The sequence below is a fragment of the Mauremys reevesii genome, linkage group 18 (genome assembly GCF_016161935.1).
Source record: "Mauremys reevesii isolate NIE-2019 linkage group 18, ASM1616193v1, whole genome shotgun sequence".
NCBI lineage: Eukaryota > Metazoa > Chordata > Testudines > Geoemydidae > Mauremys > Mauremys reevesii.
Window position 1 is genome coordinate 18532956 of NC_052640.1, and position 19074 is coordinate 18552029.

Genomic DNA, 19074 nt, shown 5'->3' on the forward strand with positions numbered 1-19074 from the left:
TTGTTCTTCACATCCCCCCCTTCTCTGTGGGTTTAGCATCAGTTTTTCCTTTGGGCAAATATTTCTGGACAAAGGTAAACCCCAGATTGCCAATGTAGCTGATCCAATGCTAGTTATAGCAATGACGACCTGTAGGACAGACCTGTTCCATTGGAACTGCGTGGAATGCATCGGTGTGACGCTGGATTAGGTGTATCATGTACTGATTTTCAACCCTCTTCCCCTTCATTTTCCTGCTCCGCTGCCATAGGCCACAGGAGAAAGGGGGCAGGTATGTTCTTGCATGCTGGCTTTTGGGCACTTGGGTGTGAATGTGGTGGGGGGATGGGCTTGGGATGGAGCTTGGGGTGTAGCTAATCCTCCTCACAGCCCGGCCATGCCCTGGAGAACGGGGGCTACCATCACCGGTGATTTCCAAAGCCTTTGTGATCAGAAGGTCACTGAGGCATTCACAGAAATAACGGCAATAAAATATGGTGCTCATAGAACAAGCTGTAGCCACATACAGGTCCAGTCGTGCAAACGGGCATGTTTCACTTCAGTGACTAGTCCGTTAGAAGTCAGTGGGACCACTCACGTTCTGGTCATTGGCAGCAGGGCCGGCTCCAGCGTTTTTGCCGCCCCAAGCAGCGGGCGGTGGGGGGGAAGCCGCGATCGGCTGTACTTTGGCGGCAGGAACTTCTCTCCGAGAGGGACTGAGGGACCCGCCGCCGAATTGCCGCTGAAGAGCCGGACGTGTCGCCCCTCACCATTGGCTGCCCCAAGCACCTGCGGGTGCCTGGAGCTGGCCCTGGTTGGCAGAGTTCAAACCCTGCAGCCCTAGTCTCTACCGCTGGTGCTGAAGGAGAGCACCTGTTGTGCTCAGTAAGTGGCAAGCTTTTATAGTGGCTGGGCACCGCTGTGAGAAGGAGACATGATCACATTCACTATGCTAGTGTTACAGCCAGGCTCCCGTTATTTAAGGGGGGTGGGGGCACACAGCTTTAGTGACAGAGGTTTTGATAATTCAGCTAATTATTGGTCCAAATTCTCTAAAATGGCTGGTTTTAGCAAAATCCAGTGTCGGGAAAAAAAGAGAAAATGTCACCAGAACCATGATAACCTGTTGCCAAAATGACCACAGGTACATTTCAGTGACAGCCCAGCCCAGGCAGGAAGGGACAACTTGCTGAAACCAGGCAAGAATCTGCTGTGAAAACAGTGCTGGGTAATTCCTGGGATTTCCTCCTCCTCCCTCCATCCCCCAACACATCAGTCACGGGCAGGTCAGGAAGCCTGGCACTCGGTGCAGGGGGCAGAGATCAAGGCTAGCTGCAGTATCTCCATATCTCCTGCTTGCGGTGACTGGTATTCTGAAGGGTGACCACAAGAGGGCTCCATGTGGATCCTTCTCATTTAAATTCCTGGGCTGCCAAGGAGAAACTCCACTAAGTCACCTGGGGCTTTTGAGGCTATTGCTGTTCACGCCTATATGTTGCCTCTGTAGAATCAGGCCCACGTCAAGGCCTGTGCATCTAACTGCATGTTGTTCGGCAAACCCTTCATGGCTGCTTCGAATGATGGGTCAGGAAAAGTGAGAACGCAACGAGGTCTTTGCCCCTGCAAAAACCTGTGGATTTTAACGCCAACTCTTTCCATTCCTACCAGCCTGTATTCTGAATTCTTCTCTCTCTTGCAGTTCCCTGGTGCTACGATTCACAGGATCCCAAATGTGGTGAGTACAGAAATTGTTTCAAGTTGGGGTGTGTGCAGAGGGCGTGTGTGCTGGGGCAGCGTGTCCGTGTGCACGAGCAGTGTGAACGTGCGCGGTGTGTGAATGTGCGCGGTGTGTGAACGTGCATGCGGGGCCCCGGGGGCAGAGATCACGGTAGCTGCAGTACCTAAAACTGCCCTTGCAACCCTAGAGTTGAGAGAGATTTTTAAATTACTTTTTGCAAAGCACCTACGTGGTTATTCCCATTGAGCCTAATCCAGCTCCCTCTCCCCGCAGGCTAAATCAGGGCTGTCTCCTCTGAAGTCAGGGCCTTTGCACTGGTGCAGGAGCAGAATACATCCGCCCAGAGTCAGGCATTTGGGGTTTTAAAATTTTTTTTGCATAAATATTCTGGGCCAGGCAGAGCCCTGGAACAGCGGCGCGAGCACTGCAACAACGTGTGATCTAGTTCATGGTGGGGAAACCCAACTAAGGGAAGGAGAAGTGAACCCATATGATGCTAACATGTGAATTATTTGAGTGCACTTTGAAGCCTAAATTGCCCACATGCTAATATATCAAACAAGCAGCTCCGTCCGAGCTGTGGTCAGTGACCTTAGGGACAGCTTGAGAGGCAGTTAGCAGGGGAGCCTATATTCTGCATTGCTGTGGAGGTGAGGCCTGTGTGCTGGCCCCTGGGATCAGGAGGTTTTCCCTGTCACTTGAACACCGAAGTATTGTACTGTCCACCTCCTGACGTGGCTCTTGGGAGAAGCTCAGCACCGCGTGGTTTTTCCAGTGACTGTCTCCCCTTTGTCATGCCTAACTCCATGGCTCTCTTTGCTCCTGGCCCCAAAGGATTTCAGGGTCTCACTAAATTCAGAGCAACTGTTGCATCGCCTTGCTCTGAGCCGACACTGAGTGGAGAGCTACCGGCAGCCCTGCCAGGCCCCGCTCATTTGTCACAAGGCTCGCTCGCTCGTTTGGGAGTCTTCACTTCCCCGAGGAGTGGGGTTTGGTTTTAAGTGTCACGCACAGCGTGTGGTCAGAGCTTCCCTGGACAGCAGGGGGGTGCATTGGAATGGGACCCCCTGTACAGAGGACTGCAGGGCCAGGCTGAGGGAAAGGATCCATATGCACTCGGCTTCCCCATTTTTGCTGAGGACAAGATTTTATTTGTAAATAGAAAATGGCTAGTGAGCCGTGCGACTGGTGCCAGGCTCTCAGCAGAGGCCAGAAGTCAGCAACATTATTCAATCTCCTGCTACCCTACAGAGAAAACAGAGATGCGATGTGAAACGTCAGCCTGGCAGTCTGACGTGTCTGCTCACCGCCCAGCTCGGAAGAGCCTGGGAAACACAGCGTGGGGTGGCCGGTTACATTTCAGAGGCCAGAAACGCCCTTCGCTATGTCACCAAGAAAATAAACTGGTTGCTTTATCCGTACTAAAATATAGTTACACGTTTAAAATGTCGGTCACGCTTGATATTAAAGGAGCGGTTATAAATAGTTTACAAAGGGTTAAAAAGCTTAATAAATGTTTAAATGAATGGTTAGTCAATGGTTAGAGTTCAATAGATCAGCAGGTTGTTTATAACCATGGCTTATAGCCATTTATAATGCCTCTGAATGATGTGCTGATAACCATCTATCACACGTACCATTCATGTCTGTAACATACTTATAACATCTATGAATCATTTATTAACTTTTTATAAACTATTTATAAAATGGAGTCGTAATATAAAGTGTAACCAAAATGGGTAACTTCCATGGGAATGGTACATAATTAGTGTACATTTTATATGCCAGTATTGGACTTACACAGGAGAGTGGCTTCTTTGAGGACTTATATGTGTATCTGTGCGGTATTTTATTTCTGACATATATGTGGCCCTGTAAGGACTAGTGTGATTTTTGAAGCCTGCCATTTAGTACATGTTGTTATAGGAGTGGCCATGCTGGGTCAGACCAATGGTCCATCTAGCCCAGTATCCAGTCTTCCAGCAGTGGCCAATGATAGGTGCTTCAGAGGGAATGAACAGAACAGGGCAATTCTCGAGTGATCCATCCCCTGTTGTCCAGTCCCAGCAGCTGGCAGTCAGAGGATGAGGGACACCTGGAGCATGGGGTTGTATCCCTGACCATCTTGGTTAATGGCCATTGATAGACCTGTCCTCCATGAACTTCTCTATTTCTTTTTTGAGCCCAGTTATCCTTTTGGCCGTCACAACATCCCATGGCAATGAGTTCTGCAGGTTGACTGTGCATTGTGTGAAGAAGTACTTCCTTTGGTTTGTTTTAAACCTGCTGCCTATTAATTTCATTGGGTGATCCCTGATTCTTGTGTTACGTGAAAGGGTAAATAGAATAATAGAATATCAGGGTTGGAAGGGACCTCAGGAGGTCATCTAGTCCAACCCCCTGCTCAAAACAAGGCCAATCCCCAACTAAATCATCCCAGCCAGGACTTTATCAAGCCTGACCTTAAAAAACCTTAATAACACTTCCTTATTCACTTTCTCCACACCATTTATGATTTTATAGACCTCCATCCTATCTCTCTTAGTTGTATCAATGAAACACATCTGTACTGAGACATATTGGCACGCTCCTCACAGTCCTTCTATGCGTGAGTGGTAATATGACCCAGTGGTCTGGGCGCCAGTTTAGGATTTGGGAGGCCACGATTCAGTTCCCTGATCTGCCGCAGATTTCTTGCGGGCCTTTGGGCAAGTCACTTAGTGGCTTTTGGCCTCTGTTTCCCATCTGTAAAATGGTTCTAAGAGCACCACTCCCTCTGGAATGCTGTTTCAGTGCCTGACGCTGATCAGGTGTGGTGCAAAAGGGAAAGACCCAGTCGCTTTGCCCCATGGGCGTCCAAGTGCCTTCCTGACTGTCCAGTGACAGAAGTAACAGGAGTGACCCCCCCTTCAGTTCAGAGACAGCCAAATCTCGGTGATGTTGTTCCTGGGCTCCAGCTGATGTGGCGAGTGGGAGGACTGCTGCTGTGTTGGCTTAGTGTTCTGCCTTAATTGTGGCATCTTCTCCTCCCAGCCTCTGGGCCGCTTCAGTAAAGCAGATGTTCCATTGTGCCGCTCGTTCTAAAGTGCAGTGGCTGGATTTCAGCAGCCAAAACATTACTGATCAGGGAGACTGTCTGGCTTCCTTCCTCGTTACAAGGTTATGCACCTCGCAGATTAATGTTACTCACCATAGTTTCCACTGACACAATCCCAGCTCCTTGGCAGCCTACAGCTGTAGACAGCAGCGCCAGCCATTTGCTGCCCTGGGCTCACCGGTGGTCTTGTGATGGTTCCTCAGTCGCTGGGCACCGGTCCCCTTTCGTCGCTACGTTCCATCACCGAGGCAGTGCCGACTGCGGTAGCCCAATGACGCATTTGTGTTCGTGGCCTTACGGGGCGGCTTCGGCTCTGTCTTGGTGGCTTATCAGAGGTGTGAGGCAAGGGTTTGTGCTGCCTTGGCGTGAAGGCCTCAGGCTTACAAGTGACCATCGTGGTGGCTGTGGAGAACCCAAATGGTTGCTAATGCATAGGCCCATGAGAACAATAGGCCTCGGTGTCTGAGGGGGCTGTGTGCGGCGAGGAAAGACGGCCGAAGCAGGGCGAAGGGGTGGGGCTGAGAGGGGTGAGGCTGGGCGCGGAGAACCTCTCCAGAGGAGACGTGGGAGGAGCTGGGGGAAGAAGAAACCAAACCCAGCGAGGAAGCTACTAGTGGAAGCGGGGCCTGTTCTTCAGGGACTGTAACTCTAGCTCAGAGAGCAGGGGCCGCCTGTCAGGCTAAATATAGGCGCTGGCCCAGCGAGGAAATCCTGCTGAATTATGAATGAGGCTTGACTAAGCCCTGGCTCATTACTATTCATGAAGGTCGGCTAAGCGAGCGGCCGTCTCTCGTGGGGCGGGGCGGGGGGCCGTGGAGGGAGAGGCTAATGAAAGCGCTGGCGTGCGCTGTGTCCTTTGCGGCCAGAGAGCGCGCGGGCAGAGGTGCTGCGTTTACCAGCATTCGCTCATTGAAAGCAGGACAGCCAGGAGCCCTTGGCAAACCCAGCTCCATTTTAACACACGCCCCAGGAAGCTGCTCTCGCTGGCGTCCTCACGTGACCACACCAGGACCCTTCACTCCGCGGGCGCTTGCCCCCATGTGGGTCACGTTTTACCCCCTTCTCTTTCTCTCTCCAGGCCCCGGGTACTGGAAGGATCTGGCCAAGGGCTGTGGAGGAGATAACCAGTCGCCCATTAACATTGACAGGCGCAAAGTGCAGAGGGACAAGAACCTAGGAGATGTCCTCTTTGAGGGCTATGACCAGGCCCCGCCGGGCAAGTGGAGGCTCATGAACAACGGGCACACGGGTGGGTATTTGTGCCAGACTCCCTCTCTCCCTCCTTCCTTGGCCCCTCAAACTCCCTGATCCAGGGCTGGATCAGTGAGCTTGACTCGTCGCAGGGTCCCTTCGGTATGATATACTTATTATCTCTACTGTGGTAGCACCTGGGAGCCCTGTCGTGGCCCAAGACCCCGTGGTGCGTGCTAGGTGTTGGACAAACACAGAACATGATCCCTGCCCAGGGCAGCTCACGGTCTTGCATCTGGCTCTGTTATTCACCCGAGAATGCATTGTGCCCGAGAAGAATGGCCTTGAGGTTTGCCCAGCTGCATGGAAATTACAGAGGTGTGAGCTGGCTGATTGGACTCTTTTATGTGCTCCTCCATTCACACGCATTCACTCCCACGCTCCCAGCCACCTCTGCCCCCTCTGCTTTGTGTCCGTGAGAGGTCGCCGATGTCCTGGGTGAGGCTGGTGGGATTGCAGCCATGTGTTTACTCTCTGTAACTTTGCTCTGGCCCGTTCACAGTGGTGATGAGACTGGAAGGTGTGTCTGCGAGCGAACATATCAATATCACCATTGGGGTGCTTCTTGAGAAGTACCGAGCCCTGCAGTTCCACTTCCACTGGGGGAACCTCAAGGGGAATGGCTCGGAGCACACCATTGATGGACACCAGTTCCCCATGGAGGTAAGTGGGGGAGAGGTGGTCATGCCTCATGGGAGTTGTAGTTCATAGGAGCAGTAGGGTTCATAGCAGCTTATTGCTGAGAACTCCACCTGTTGCTGTCAAAGATAATGATTAAGACTGTGCTGTCGAGCTGCACAAGACCCCCAGATAAATGTGTATATCTTAGGTTCAGCCAAACCCCAGGTGAACTCACATCTCTCTGGATTTTGTGTTTGGCAGAGCTGGTTGGAAAATATCCTCCCCCATCCCTCTGGAAAACTTCAATGAAAAAATGAAAGAATATTCATTTTCATTGAAGCTTTGTATGGACAATTTCAAAGTTTCAGTGAATAACCATAAACCAAAATTATTTCTTTTCTGAAATGCCACAGCAGTGCCTCATGGGAGTTGTAGTTCAGATGCCTCATGCACCCATTCACTTTTATAGGCCTGGTTCCCTTGTCAGACGACACCTTCTGTGATGCGCTGCAGTCTCCCCTCTTAGTGAAGGGTGACCATGCACCAGGCCATGGGACATCATGGAAGATGTAGTTTGGGTGAGGAGCCCAGCCCATAGAGGAAAATGGGCACATGAGGCACCTGAACTACAACTCCCATGAGGCTAAGCTGCTCCAATCCAGGGTCCATCCCATGGATGGGGCATGTGATCCTGCAGCTAGAGAGATCATTGGGGTGTATGTTCAGAATACATTCAGTATGGTTCATTTAAAAATGGTGACTTTTTGTGATGGGCGAGTGTTTTCTCCCCATCCTTCCCACTTGACTCAAGATGCCCATCCTGTTCAGAGCTATAAGGTGATAAATATCCCACCCATCAAACTGTCTGACTGGGCAAACTCTGCTAAGGGCTTTAGGATACTGGAATGGGGCTGTTTGCTGGTCATTAATGAGCCATTAGCATGGGGTGGACAACCTGAGCCTGAGAAGGAGCCAGGATTTACCCATGTACGTTGCCAAAGAGCCACAGTAATATGTCAGCAGCCTCCATCAGCTCCCCGCCCCGCTTCCAGCGTCTCCCACCCACTGGCAGCCCCGCCGATCAGCACCTCCCCCTCCTTCCCCGCACTTCCCAATCAGCTGTTTTGTGGTGTGCAGGAGGCTCGGAGTGGGGGAGGAGGAGCGAGGGCACGGCAGGCTCAGAGGGGGCGGGAAGGGGAGTGGGGGCAGAGCCAGGGGTTGAGCAGTGAACACCCCTTGGCACATTGGAAATTTGGTGCCTGTAGCTCCAGCCCCGAATCTGGTGCCTATACAAGGAGCTGCATATTAATAGATGATGATTAGGCTGCGTACAACGGGGTGCATGAATGAACACGGGTGTGTCTCTGCAGAGTGCATGCCCAGCGAGAGTAGGTAGCCAGGGAATACCTGAGCGCAATTGCTGCAGTACCTTCCTGTTCTCGGAGGGAATGAAATTTTAATGCAGCCTTAAAACACCAAGGGCCTGATTCTGCTTTGCACTGAGGGCCCTTTATGGCGCTCTGGCAGCGTAAAGAGGCCTCAGAGTGAGCGTGACTGCCATTGATACCCACGCTAAGGCCCTCTTGCACTTCCAGATGCCCACTAGGGGTGAGGAGCTGTGTGCGCCGTTGACTACAAAGGGTGCTGGAAGTGGCGAGCTGAGTGTCCGTTCGCCATCCCTGTGACTGATGGGGTAAAATCCCACAACGGCCTGGAACAGGTCTCACCCTCCTTCTGTGTGTCTTCCTCTCTAGCTGCACCTTGTTCACATGAACACCAAGTACAAAACCTTCAACGAGGCCAAAGGGCATCCGAATGGGCTGGCTGTCCTGGGCTTCTTGTACAAGGTACGTCAAAAACACCCGGCCCCTGGCTTGCACATTCACGGCCAGATTCCTCCCAGTTACCCTGAGGAGGTGGCAGAGAGTAGCCTGCGTTCTAGGCCCTCTAATAAACAAAAATCCCCTTGCTGGAGTTCCCACCCTGTGCTGTGTTGAACTGTGAGCCGCCACATCACTAGGTTGTGATCAGTTTAGAGAGAGAACCTCAGGCTGGGGCATGCAGGTGGGACATTGCCCGGAGAGTACCTGCTCTGGGTCTAAAGACCCTTGACCCTGCCAAGTCAGCCCCTTTAACCAGCACCAGAAATGGCACTTTGCCTCCAATGCGGATGGGAACACTCCTGCAGCGCAGCCGTGGTGCCCTGGGGTCTGATTGCCACAGCTCAGGTGTGCTGCAAATCCTCAGGTCACAGGCTGCGTGCTGCCAGGCCCGAGAAACACGTCTGTGGCTTGCTTCAAAGTCACTGTGTTCACTGTACCCCAGCGGTAACTATTGGTTTAATCTCTGATTTGAGATTCTAATTTACCATGTAACTGCTGCATCGAGGGCTGGGGAACAGGGCAAAATGCAGCCCTCTGTGCCCGGTGCATCTGACGGAATGCAGCAGGGAAAGGTTTGAAGTTCACCCCAACGGAAGAATAACCCAAGAACACGAACCCTCTGGACAGAGTAGAAATCACCACTGAGTTGAACTGCAGCTAAACCGAATGTGGCATCTTGAGGTGGTCACGGGGGTTCCCTGTTTTTGTAAAGCAAATGGACAAATGTGTATTTTAACACAGCCTGGTTCACCCTCCTCTCCCACCAACCCTGTGCTGCTGCCAGGAGCTGCCTAGAATGTAGCCAAGTTCTCATTTCGTTCAAAGGCTGTTCCGTCCCGAGAGCTGCCCCATTGCTTATTCCAGTGCCAGACCACTTAGCATGTGGATAGTCACAAATTTCCATTACTGAAAACATTCACCTTCTGGCTGTCATCGCAGCTCCTAAGAACCATGTGCTTTGTGCTGCAGTTTGACGTGTTCAAGAGTGAAAAATGACCTAGAATGCATAAAGAGGGATCAGATGGGGTCGTGGTGTTAGATGGGCCCTAGTGATCATTTCCTTCCAGAAAGAATAGGCTTGAGCACACACTTAGCCTTTTCTGGGTTGCAAGTAACATTCCAGGCTCAATAAAGCACTTGAACCCTGCAGGTGCATTTCTGTATCTGAGTTTTGATCATTGCAGGTTTTGGTCCATTAACCACATAAGTTATGTTTTCCATACACCGAGTAATGACACACTTACAGTCTAAATTACTTCTGATTTGTGATTAAGAAGCAGCAATAAAACAAGAAAGAACAAAACTAAAGTCTCCAGGAGAGAGCACAGTGTAGGTGTCTCTTCTGCAGCTGAATGGAGCCCAGCAGATTTCTAGAAATGTAAAGGTGCAATGCACAGAAGACAAAACCTTCTACATTGCCACATGTGCCAAAACAGAGATCATCAGCCAGTCGGATTGCTCTCTCTCTCCAACACATTTTATAAACCTTAAAGAATACTATTGAAAGACTCAAAATAAAAGTTAAGCAGATAGGTAGTGGGAGGTCAGCTGGGAGTTTATAGGTTTGAGAGACCATTGTCGCAGCTGGGGCAGTGCTCTCTTCCCCTGCTCCCTTGGATATGAACTGTGCAAAGCCAAGGTGGTTGGAGTCCGGGTTGCATTGTAACCAGCTCTCCAAAATAGAAGTGAATAGTGAGAGCTAAATCAGACTTATTTCAATCAGTTACATGATATCCCCCTCCCGACAATGGTGTTAGCAGCTGGGGCTCCAGACACCTGCAAACACCATTGAAAATAACTTTCCTGACTGCCCATTATGGTGCTTATGAAAGAAAGTCACATGCAATGGCTTAAGGGTTCTGGGAAACCTTCAGTTAGCTGACGTGGGAACAAGCCGGTGTGGTTTATATCAGTGCAGCACCATTTCTCTGGAACTAGGAGCGTGTGAGTGAGACAGAAGAGGAAAGGAGCGGAAGTATTTACATACAATGACTGCACTTAGAAAGCAGCCTTTGTTCTCTCCATGGGGAGAATGCAAAGCATGGAAAAAAGTCTTTATAATAATAATAATAATAAACCTTGCGTTTCTATAGTGCTTTCTATCCACGGCCCTCAAAGGGCTTTGAAACACTAGTGATGAAGGGGGATGATTATTCCTAGTTTGTAGGCAAGGAAACCGAGGCCCTGATCAGTGATGTGATTTGCCCAAGGTCACCTGGTGAATCAGAGGTAGCAATATAGAAATAGAACCCATGGCTTTTGACTTGCAGTCCTGTGCTATAACCAGGAGACCTCAGCCGTGTTGGCTTTGTTCTGAGCCCATGGCATGTGGCTGTACAGCAGGTGCATACGAAGAGAAGTGTTTTTGTCCCCTACAGTGCTCTGTGCCTGTCTGCTGGTAGCTGTGACCCTGTTGTGTACTGGTGAGGTGGAAACCAGCGTCACATCTCACAAAGATGCTTAATCCACCTGCTATCCAGGCAGCACGCCTGGGTGGGAGCTTCATGTCTATGGGGGGGCCTCCCTAGCCACCTACTTTGCTGTTTGCTGGGCTAGGATTGTGATCAGGATGTAGTCTGGTACGGTGACCTCGCCCGCCCCGCAGAGGAGCTTACGATCTAGCAACCTGAGATTGGTTTTGTCTTGTGATCAGAACTGGATCCTTATCCCATCATAGCTTTCATCTGCAGTTTTGTCTGCAATGCATGGCCGCTGGAGTGTTCCCACGTTAAGCTGTCACTCAAAAACATACCGAATCTTGGAGATTTAAAGATACCCCCCACATTCCGTTGTTGATCAGGGCAGAGAACGGGCAGTTTTGACGGACAGCTTGAGCAGACAGCATTAAAGGACTGACGTTGACATCCCAGCTTTCTATTGTATCGCTTCCCCTTGCAGAATAGCAGCTCCCTGTGGGCATGGCTTAGGGAGTAGCAGTGAGATCTACAATAGGCCTGTAAAGGAAGTTTCAGAGCATCCTCCTGTGGGAAATGCCATTAAAGATCCCACGGCATGTTTCATAAGAGGTGGGTGTTAACTCCAGTGCCGGGACCCAATTCCCCCTTGGTATTGACATCAGCCTTCTTAGAATGGCTGCAGTGTCCGTAGGACGCCATTATTCGTTGCTGTGTGATTGCGCACATCTCGCAGGTGGCCGAGTTTCAGTGAAGGTGGACGTGAGCCAGCTGTGTAGTTCATGTTAGTTTGTAAGCACTTTGGATCCTTTGAGATTAGCAGGTGGTGTCGAAATAAAAATCTCCATCATTGTCCAAGGTAGGGAAGCACAGCACAAGCGTAGGTGTCCAGACACCCATCACTCTCCACAAGAGCTGCAAACGCACTTGGGTTCTGGGGTACCCAGGTTTTGTCTGGAACCATTTGGACTCCCCCTTGTAAATAGAATCCTCGAGATCTGCCCTGGGCTGGTCGTTCATTCTCCCCCTGTAATGCTTGGCAGGTGTCGGATGCTGATAACTCCAATTACAACACGATTGTAGCTGGCCTGAAGAACATTTCCCATCAAGGTGAGTCCTCCTGCTCCTCTGTCGTCTCCACTCCAGAGCAGGCAGAATAGATGATGAGAGGAACCCGGACGCAGGAGGGAAGGGGATAGGGAGGGGCAGCAGTCACTGGTTTCAAGGACCCTTGACTCATTTCCATGCCACTGTGTAACTGGGTAGTTCCCGGTGGGTTAACGCAACGTGGGCACAGGTGTGTCACTGCCATCAATCTACATGGCCTGCCCGTTGTCTAATTCAAGGACGCTCTGCTGTGAACAGCCGCTTTTGAGAATCAGTGGCACTGGGCTTCCTGGGGGCCATGCATGGTGTGGAAAGCCTGGAACTCAGGGCCAGTTTGGGGCTGTCTGACTCAATGACCCGCTGATGCCATGTTGGGTTCTCATTCTGTGCTAGAGGAGGAGCAAAGCCTGTCAGCCGGGCCTGATGCCCTCCTGCCACGGGCTCACAGTGTCGCCTGTTGACTGACTTGTGGAGGTGCAGTGAGGGCAGCCTCCCCAGGTCCGCCAAGCAGAGCCACGATGCTGCTGTTGCACCTGGCGGTCTAGCAGCATCTGTGGTGGCGAAGGATGCAAGGTGTGAGGCAGGGTTGAATGGTGCCCGCTGTAGCTTTAGAAATGTCAGCTCTTCCAAGCCATTCATCCCCGGGATGGGCTTTTATCATGACGGCTTTTCTCTCTCTCTCTCTCTCTCTCTCTCTCTCTCTCAAGGGGATTTTGTGGATTTAGCATCTACGTTTTGCTTGAACAACCTTCTTCCCAGCATGGCCAAGCTGTCCAAGTACTACCGCTATCAGGGCTCCCTGACCACCCCAGACTGCGCGGAGGTTGTCGTCTGGACGCTCTTTGAGGAGCCCATCCCTATCAGCCAGTCTCAGGTAAAAGCACATCACAGCTCTGCTGTAACTACTGCTCTGGTGAATCCAGCAGAGGGTCTTCAGTATGCAGAGGTCCTTTCCAATCCCAGCTCATGGGCAGCAGTTCAGGGAGCAGAGATCCTGCTTGGGTTGTCTCCTCTTACCAGGGTCGGCTCTAGGTATTTTGCTGCCCCAAGCACGGCAGGCAGGCAGGCTGCCTTCGGAGGCTTGTCTGCAGGAGGTCCCCGGTCCCGCGGATTCGGCGGCATGCCTGCGGGAGGTCTGCCGAAGCCGCAGGACCAGCGGACCCTCCGCAGGCAAGCCGCTGAAGGCAACCTGCCTGCTGCCCTCGTGGCGACCGGCAGGGCGCCCCTCGTGGCTTGCCACCCCAGGCACGTGCTTGGCGTGCTGGGGCCTGGCGTCGCCCCTGCCTCTTACCGTCTGTGCCCACTGAAATACTACACAGGACCGTCTGCTGCAGGCGCTGGACTTGAAACCCATTCCAGGTGGGCACAAATAGCAATTTCAAGTACATGTGCTCCCAAGGGAAATGGCATCCAAGCAACACGGGCTTTGCAATTCTGCCCTGGTACATCTCCTCCTGGGGACAGAACTCTGCACCATTCTCTGTCAGAGCTGGGCAACCCGTGGGGAGTCAACCTCCACCCCCGCCCCCACGCACTCTCTCATTATCTTTGAAAATAAGAGCATGGAGTTCCTGCTGCTGTGATTAGCAGTGTGATATGACTCATTCTTCAGTGAGTACTGGGCAGTTGCCAGCGTACCAAATTGTCAGTGTGCGTGTTGTGTCCACAGAAGATGGCAGCCTGTTACAGCTCTCCGTTGTTTAACTCATGCTTCGAGCTCTGGAGGTCTCATGTCATTTTCACTGCTTTGTGCCGGAACGTGAATACAGTTGTTTTTTCTCCTTGATTGGATGACTGCAGCAATATCATGTGACTTATGTAGCCACTTTTCCTTTTATTTCTTTAGATTGAAACAATAATAAATCACTTGCACAAGAAGCTCTAGGGCCCTGAGAACTAACTAGTTTTCTAGCAGCTTAATCATGACCACTAGGCAACATTAAAAAATCATATCTGCCAGCGGCAATCGGCAACCAGGAACGGGTACAAATTAACTAAGCCAGACAGTAAATCAAAGCAACAGAAAAGCTGCTCTCCACCCCCAGACTCTCCAGAAACATCTTTGCAACCTCCCCACCAAAACCCTGCCGAATGAATTGGGGATCAGGTAGCCGGCAATTCCCAAAAGTGTGCTACAGTCAGCAGTGCTCCATGTGCGTTGCCCTGCTGTGCTGGCATGTTCCCTCTTAGGACCACTGGGCAAAGACCGTATGGGCAGCGGTGCCCCAAGATAACATGCCTTTTCCTGATTCCAAGAGGAACAGGCAAACTGGTGGAACGTCCTCCTCTCCTGGCTCAATGGCTGCTCTGCAAACCCAGCTTCCTTGAGGCAGGTGCAGCCTGGCCAGCCATGTGCGTTCCAAAGCCATCCGTTGGGCCTCAAAAATCATGAGATTTTCCAAAAATAATAATCTGGGGTTCATTGCATTGGCCTGCTGGTTTCTAAGCTGCTGGGTGCACTCGAGTTCTGTTTTCAAGGGTTTCTCCACAGCTATGAGAACTAGATAAAACTCTTTTTTTAAATTGGAAGCAGAGATTCTCGTGGGATCACTTGACTCCAGGAGCTGGGTCTTTAAGAAAAAATGCCTAGTATCAGGAGCCTTGTCCAAGAGTGAGCAACCCTGAGTCACAGGGAAGCATGAGGATGGATTTTGATGTCTGCCTAGGACCCAGTTTAGCAAAACAGTTAAGCACGTGCTTAACTTGAAGCATGTGTTTAAGTCCATCCCTGTTCAAGAAAGTACTTAAACATGTATTTAAAGATGAGCATGTGCTTAAAATCTTTGCTGAATCAGGGGCCTGAAAAGTATTTTGCCTGAACATAATGAAATGGCTTGAAATCTCTCTCTGTCTCACATTTGCAGCTGAACGCATTTGTCAACACTGTTCACTTCCCGGCCAATGGCACTGGCACCTCTCTAGTGAAAATGACCAACAACTTTCGACCGCCACAGCCTCTCAAGAACCGAAAAGTCTATGCGTCCAGAGATGCCACGATCAGCCGCAGTGCCATGCCCAGTGTCACCCTCCCGCTCCTTCCTCTGCTCTTGGTTTTCCAGATTGTCCACTTCTCAGGTCCCTCCTAAAGGCCCCTCCCATGAATCCCTCCCTTCTTTTTCATGAATGATTCGTGATTATTTTATGATGTCTTCATATCAGTGATTCCACACTGTGATCATTTTCTAGCCACAGGACAGAAAGCGATGAATGAAATGAAAGCAGATTGGCAGGGGGTACTGGGCCAGACCAAAGGTCCATCTAGCCCAGTATCCTGTCTTCTGACAGTGGCCAATGCCAGATGCCTCAAAGGGAATGAACAGAACATGGCAATTCTCCAGTGATCCATCCCCTGTCATCCAGTCCCAGGCTCTGGCAGTCAGAGACTTAGGGACACCCAGAGCGGGCGGTTGCATCCCTGACCATCTTGGCTTATAACCATTGATTGACCTATTCTCTGTGAATGTCTCTCATTCCTTTTTGAGCCCAGTGATCCTTTTGGCCTTCACAACATCCCCTGTCAACGAATTCCACAGGTTGACTGTGCGTTGTGTGAAGAAATACTTCTTCATGTTTGTTTTAAACCGTCTGCCTATTAATTTGATGGGGTGACCCCTGGTTCTTGTGTTGTGAAGGAGTAAATAACAATTTCTTCTTCACTTTCTCCACGCCAAGTCATAATTTTATAGACCTCTCTCATATCCCCCCTTTGTTGTCTCTTTTCTAAGCTGACCAGTCCCAGTCTTTTCATACCTCCTCATATGGAAGCTGTTCCATTCCCCTGATTGTTATCTGTACCTTTTCCAATTCTAAGAAATCATTTTTGAGATGGGGTGACCAGATCTGCATGCAGTTTTCCAGGTGTGGCCATACCATGGATTTTTAAAGTGGCATTATGATATTTTCTGTGGTGTTATCTATCCCTTTCCTAATGATTCCTAACATTATGTTAGCTTTTTCTGACTGCCGCTGTACATTGAGCAGATATGTTCAGAGAACTATCCACAATGACTCCAAGAGCTCCTTCTTGAGGGGTAACAGCTAATTTATGCCCCATTGTTTTGTCTGTATAGTTGGGATTATGTTTTCCAATGTGCATTACTTTGCATTTCTCAACATTGAACGTCATCTGCCATTTTGTTGCCCAGTTACTGGGTTTTGTGAGATCCCTTTTACAACTCATCACAGTCTGCTATGGGCTTAACTATCTTGAAGATTTTTGTATTGTCTGCAAACTTTGCCACATCACTGTTTACCTCTTTTTCCAGATCATTTAGGAATATGTTGAACAGCACAGGTCCCGGCACAGATTCTTGGGGGGACCCTGCTATTTACCTTTCTCCACTGTGAACACGGATCGTTTTTATTCCTACCCTTTGTTTCCTATCTTTTAACCAGTTCTTGATCCATAAGAGGACCTTCTCTCTTATCCCATGACTGCCTACTTTGCTTAAGAGCCAATGGTGAGGGATCAAAGGAAAAGGAATGTTCATTGCTAGTTTAAAAAATCAGTAACTAAGACCTTGATTCTGCCAAGACTTTCACGTAACTTTAAGCACATGAGAACTCCCTTTGAGCTCTCCCATTCCTCACCTGCTTAAAGTTAAGCGCTGGCGTTGCAGGACTGGACCCTCACATCCAGTAAGGCCATATTTACAAATGTGACCCCTTTGGTTTTGCCAGCTGCGCTATGCTGGAGTGACTGATGATGTGACACACACACACAGTGCTTTCTGTTGAATGAGAAGAAATTTTTAAATGATGTCAGAATGCAATTGTAATAAATCTAGAGTTCTTACATCTCTGGTCGGAATCACCTGGCTTTTTGTTTGTTTCCATTTGATACTTTGTGCGTCTCCACGGCATCCTGCACCTGGGTGGTTGCCCCATTTGGCTCTAGTGGATAGTCAATGTTCAAGGTCTTGCAGGGGAGGTTTCCGTTAGGAGGCGAAATCAATTATATGAGTCACGTTTATTCTTGGGCGTGATCTTGTTCAGTGACAAAAAATGTGCATAAAGTCTTTCCCCCTGAACACAGTAGAAACAAACAGCAGCAGAAATTCTGACTCAGAAATCCCCAAGTCTGCTCTCCCCGTCCCCACAGTGACCTCTGTGCTCAAGAAGTCCTGTCTCTGCCCAGGGTCAGGCTCAGTATTGCTTCACCAGGCTTCCTGCCTCTACCATACATAGGCAGCAAAACCGACATTCTGTTCTCAGGGTTTGCAACCAGGGAATCCCCTCAGCCCACATGGTTTAGCTCTGTCCTGCCATGTGCCTTGGGCGGTCCCTCCATTTTTTGTACGTGTCTCTTCTAGATTAAACAGGCCTAACTGCCCCCCTCCTTTGAGTCTGTAAGAGTGCATGGCACATCCATTAACTTTACGTGGGCCTGGGATAATCTTTAGATCAAAGACTCGCCCTTTAGCACCTTTCAACCTCACAGGGGCTTGTGCCCCCCCCAACTACTTTGATGGATTAAAAAAAGCCTGGAAGATTTTTATCAAAATGTTTTTTGTTTTGTTTTGTTTTTTTTTCCCCATGAAAATTCAGGTTCCCTTCCTGGAAGGCTTGGTGGCCTTATCTAGGCCCCTGGTACCTAGAGCACTAGGAATTTGTCATCCTCCAGCCTTGCCAATAAATAGGGCTGGATTTTTTAGCCTTCGTTTCAAAGCACAGGCCAGAGGGTTAGAGGGTATCTGAGTATTCTCTCGTCGGAGACATGGAACTACAAAGCAGCTGAGTTCCAGTGTAGACGCATGCGTCAAGGAGGAAGCATGGGGGACACCATCCATGGATGGTTTGTAGCTTCTGAACACTCCCGCAGGGTGTTCCCCACGGGCTAAGTGTTCCCTGCGGGTGATGAGGCATGAGACTTTGAGCTGAAGGGCCCGATTCCTCTTGTTTACACCAAATCTATTGACTTAATTGGGGTCACTCCTGATTCACACTGTGTCAGTGAGAGGGGAATCCAGCCTTTCAGTCTCCCGTTAAGGCACTGCTGAGAGTATAACACAAATTGTCCATACCAGCCTTCACCTTGTTTTTTATTTCAGTCAAGAGCGACGTCTCCACATGGTGAATCCTCTGGTCTGGCAGGGGAATGCAACTGGTCACCCTCTTGAGAAAACTGTTAAGGCTAAAATGACTGAAATGCAGTGAAAATGTACCTGCCAAAATAGCTCTGGCTGCCAGATCTGCTCTTCTGGGCCCTGCTGCCCTTCATTGCTGAGGACAGGGGCTGGGGGCGCCATGGGGAAGGGAATTGGGGTGTTCGTCATTTATGTGCTGAAATTTCAGACTTTTGTCTTGTCCTTTCCTGAATTCTGGAAATAATAACCCAGATCATCTCCTAAGAGAGGAAAGAATGGGTGGGAACGAACGAATAGAATTTCCTGTCCTAACTAGCACTGTCAGGCCGTAGCAGCTGCTGCTTTCACCCCAGAGCTGGCTGCATTTTAGTGGTGAAGGAAACCTGGAGTATAGTTCGTATGTCAGATTTGCAAACCTGTTTGGGGATCCTTCAGCGTGACAGGTACAATGGCTGGAATTTCCCTGGCAGCCTAAGGGAGCCCACTGACTTTCAATGGGATTTGGGCAACTAAATCCCCAGCTAATAAACATACGATTATCTGCATCCCCGGGTCTCTCTAATAGCCCCTTTACTGTGCACTCCCCATAATGTAAATGTCAGAGATGTTTAGAGCAGGAAAAGCTTATTGAGATAAAAATCGCCTGACCTCCTGGGGTTAACACACACAGGGCTGAGGTACCTGGCTCTTTTGCAAAGAGCGAACCCGATCTCAGGAGCCTGAACTTTTCCTTTTATTCTCAGTAATTGCAGGTTTAAATTTAGAACTGGAGAAAAATGAATGGAGTCTAAAGTTAGCTCTGGAAAAGGTCAGTCAATTTTAGTGCATATAACCCAGTCCCCTGCACCCACACAGTCCTTTCAATTGAGCCTTTTCCCCGGGGAAGGACTTTCTCCTT

General features: G+C 49.9%; 1 protein-coding gene across 3 annotated transcripts in view; it reads left to right on the forward strand.

Moving 5' to 3' along the window:
- LOC120386242 (carbonic anhydrase 15-like) overlaps positions 1-18223 on the forward strand; it is a 29762-nt gene extending 11539 nt beyond the window's left edge. Inside the window, exons 2-8 of one of the 3 annotated variants that reach the window (XM_039505354.1) lie at positions 1679-1714; positions 5893-6063; positions 6568-6728; positions 8441-8533; positions 12027-12093; positions 12798-12964; positions 18141-18223. In XM_039505354.1, coding sequence (XP_039361288.1) covers positions 1679-1714; positions 5893-6063; positions 6568-6728; positions 8441-8533; positions 12027-12093; positions 12798-12964; positions 18141-18209 — 764 coding nt within the window. In that variant the 3' untranslated portion in view covers positions 18210-18223. Of the gene's footprint in view, positions 1-1678; positions 1715-5892; positions 6064-6567; positions 6729-8440; positions 8534-12026; positions 12094-12797; positions 12965-14954; positions 15438-18140 lie in introns of those variants that run through there. The other 2 variants (XM_039505353.1, XM_039505352.1) reach the window with 2 other exon arrangements.
- Positions 18224-19074: the final 851 nt, after the last annotated feature.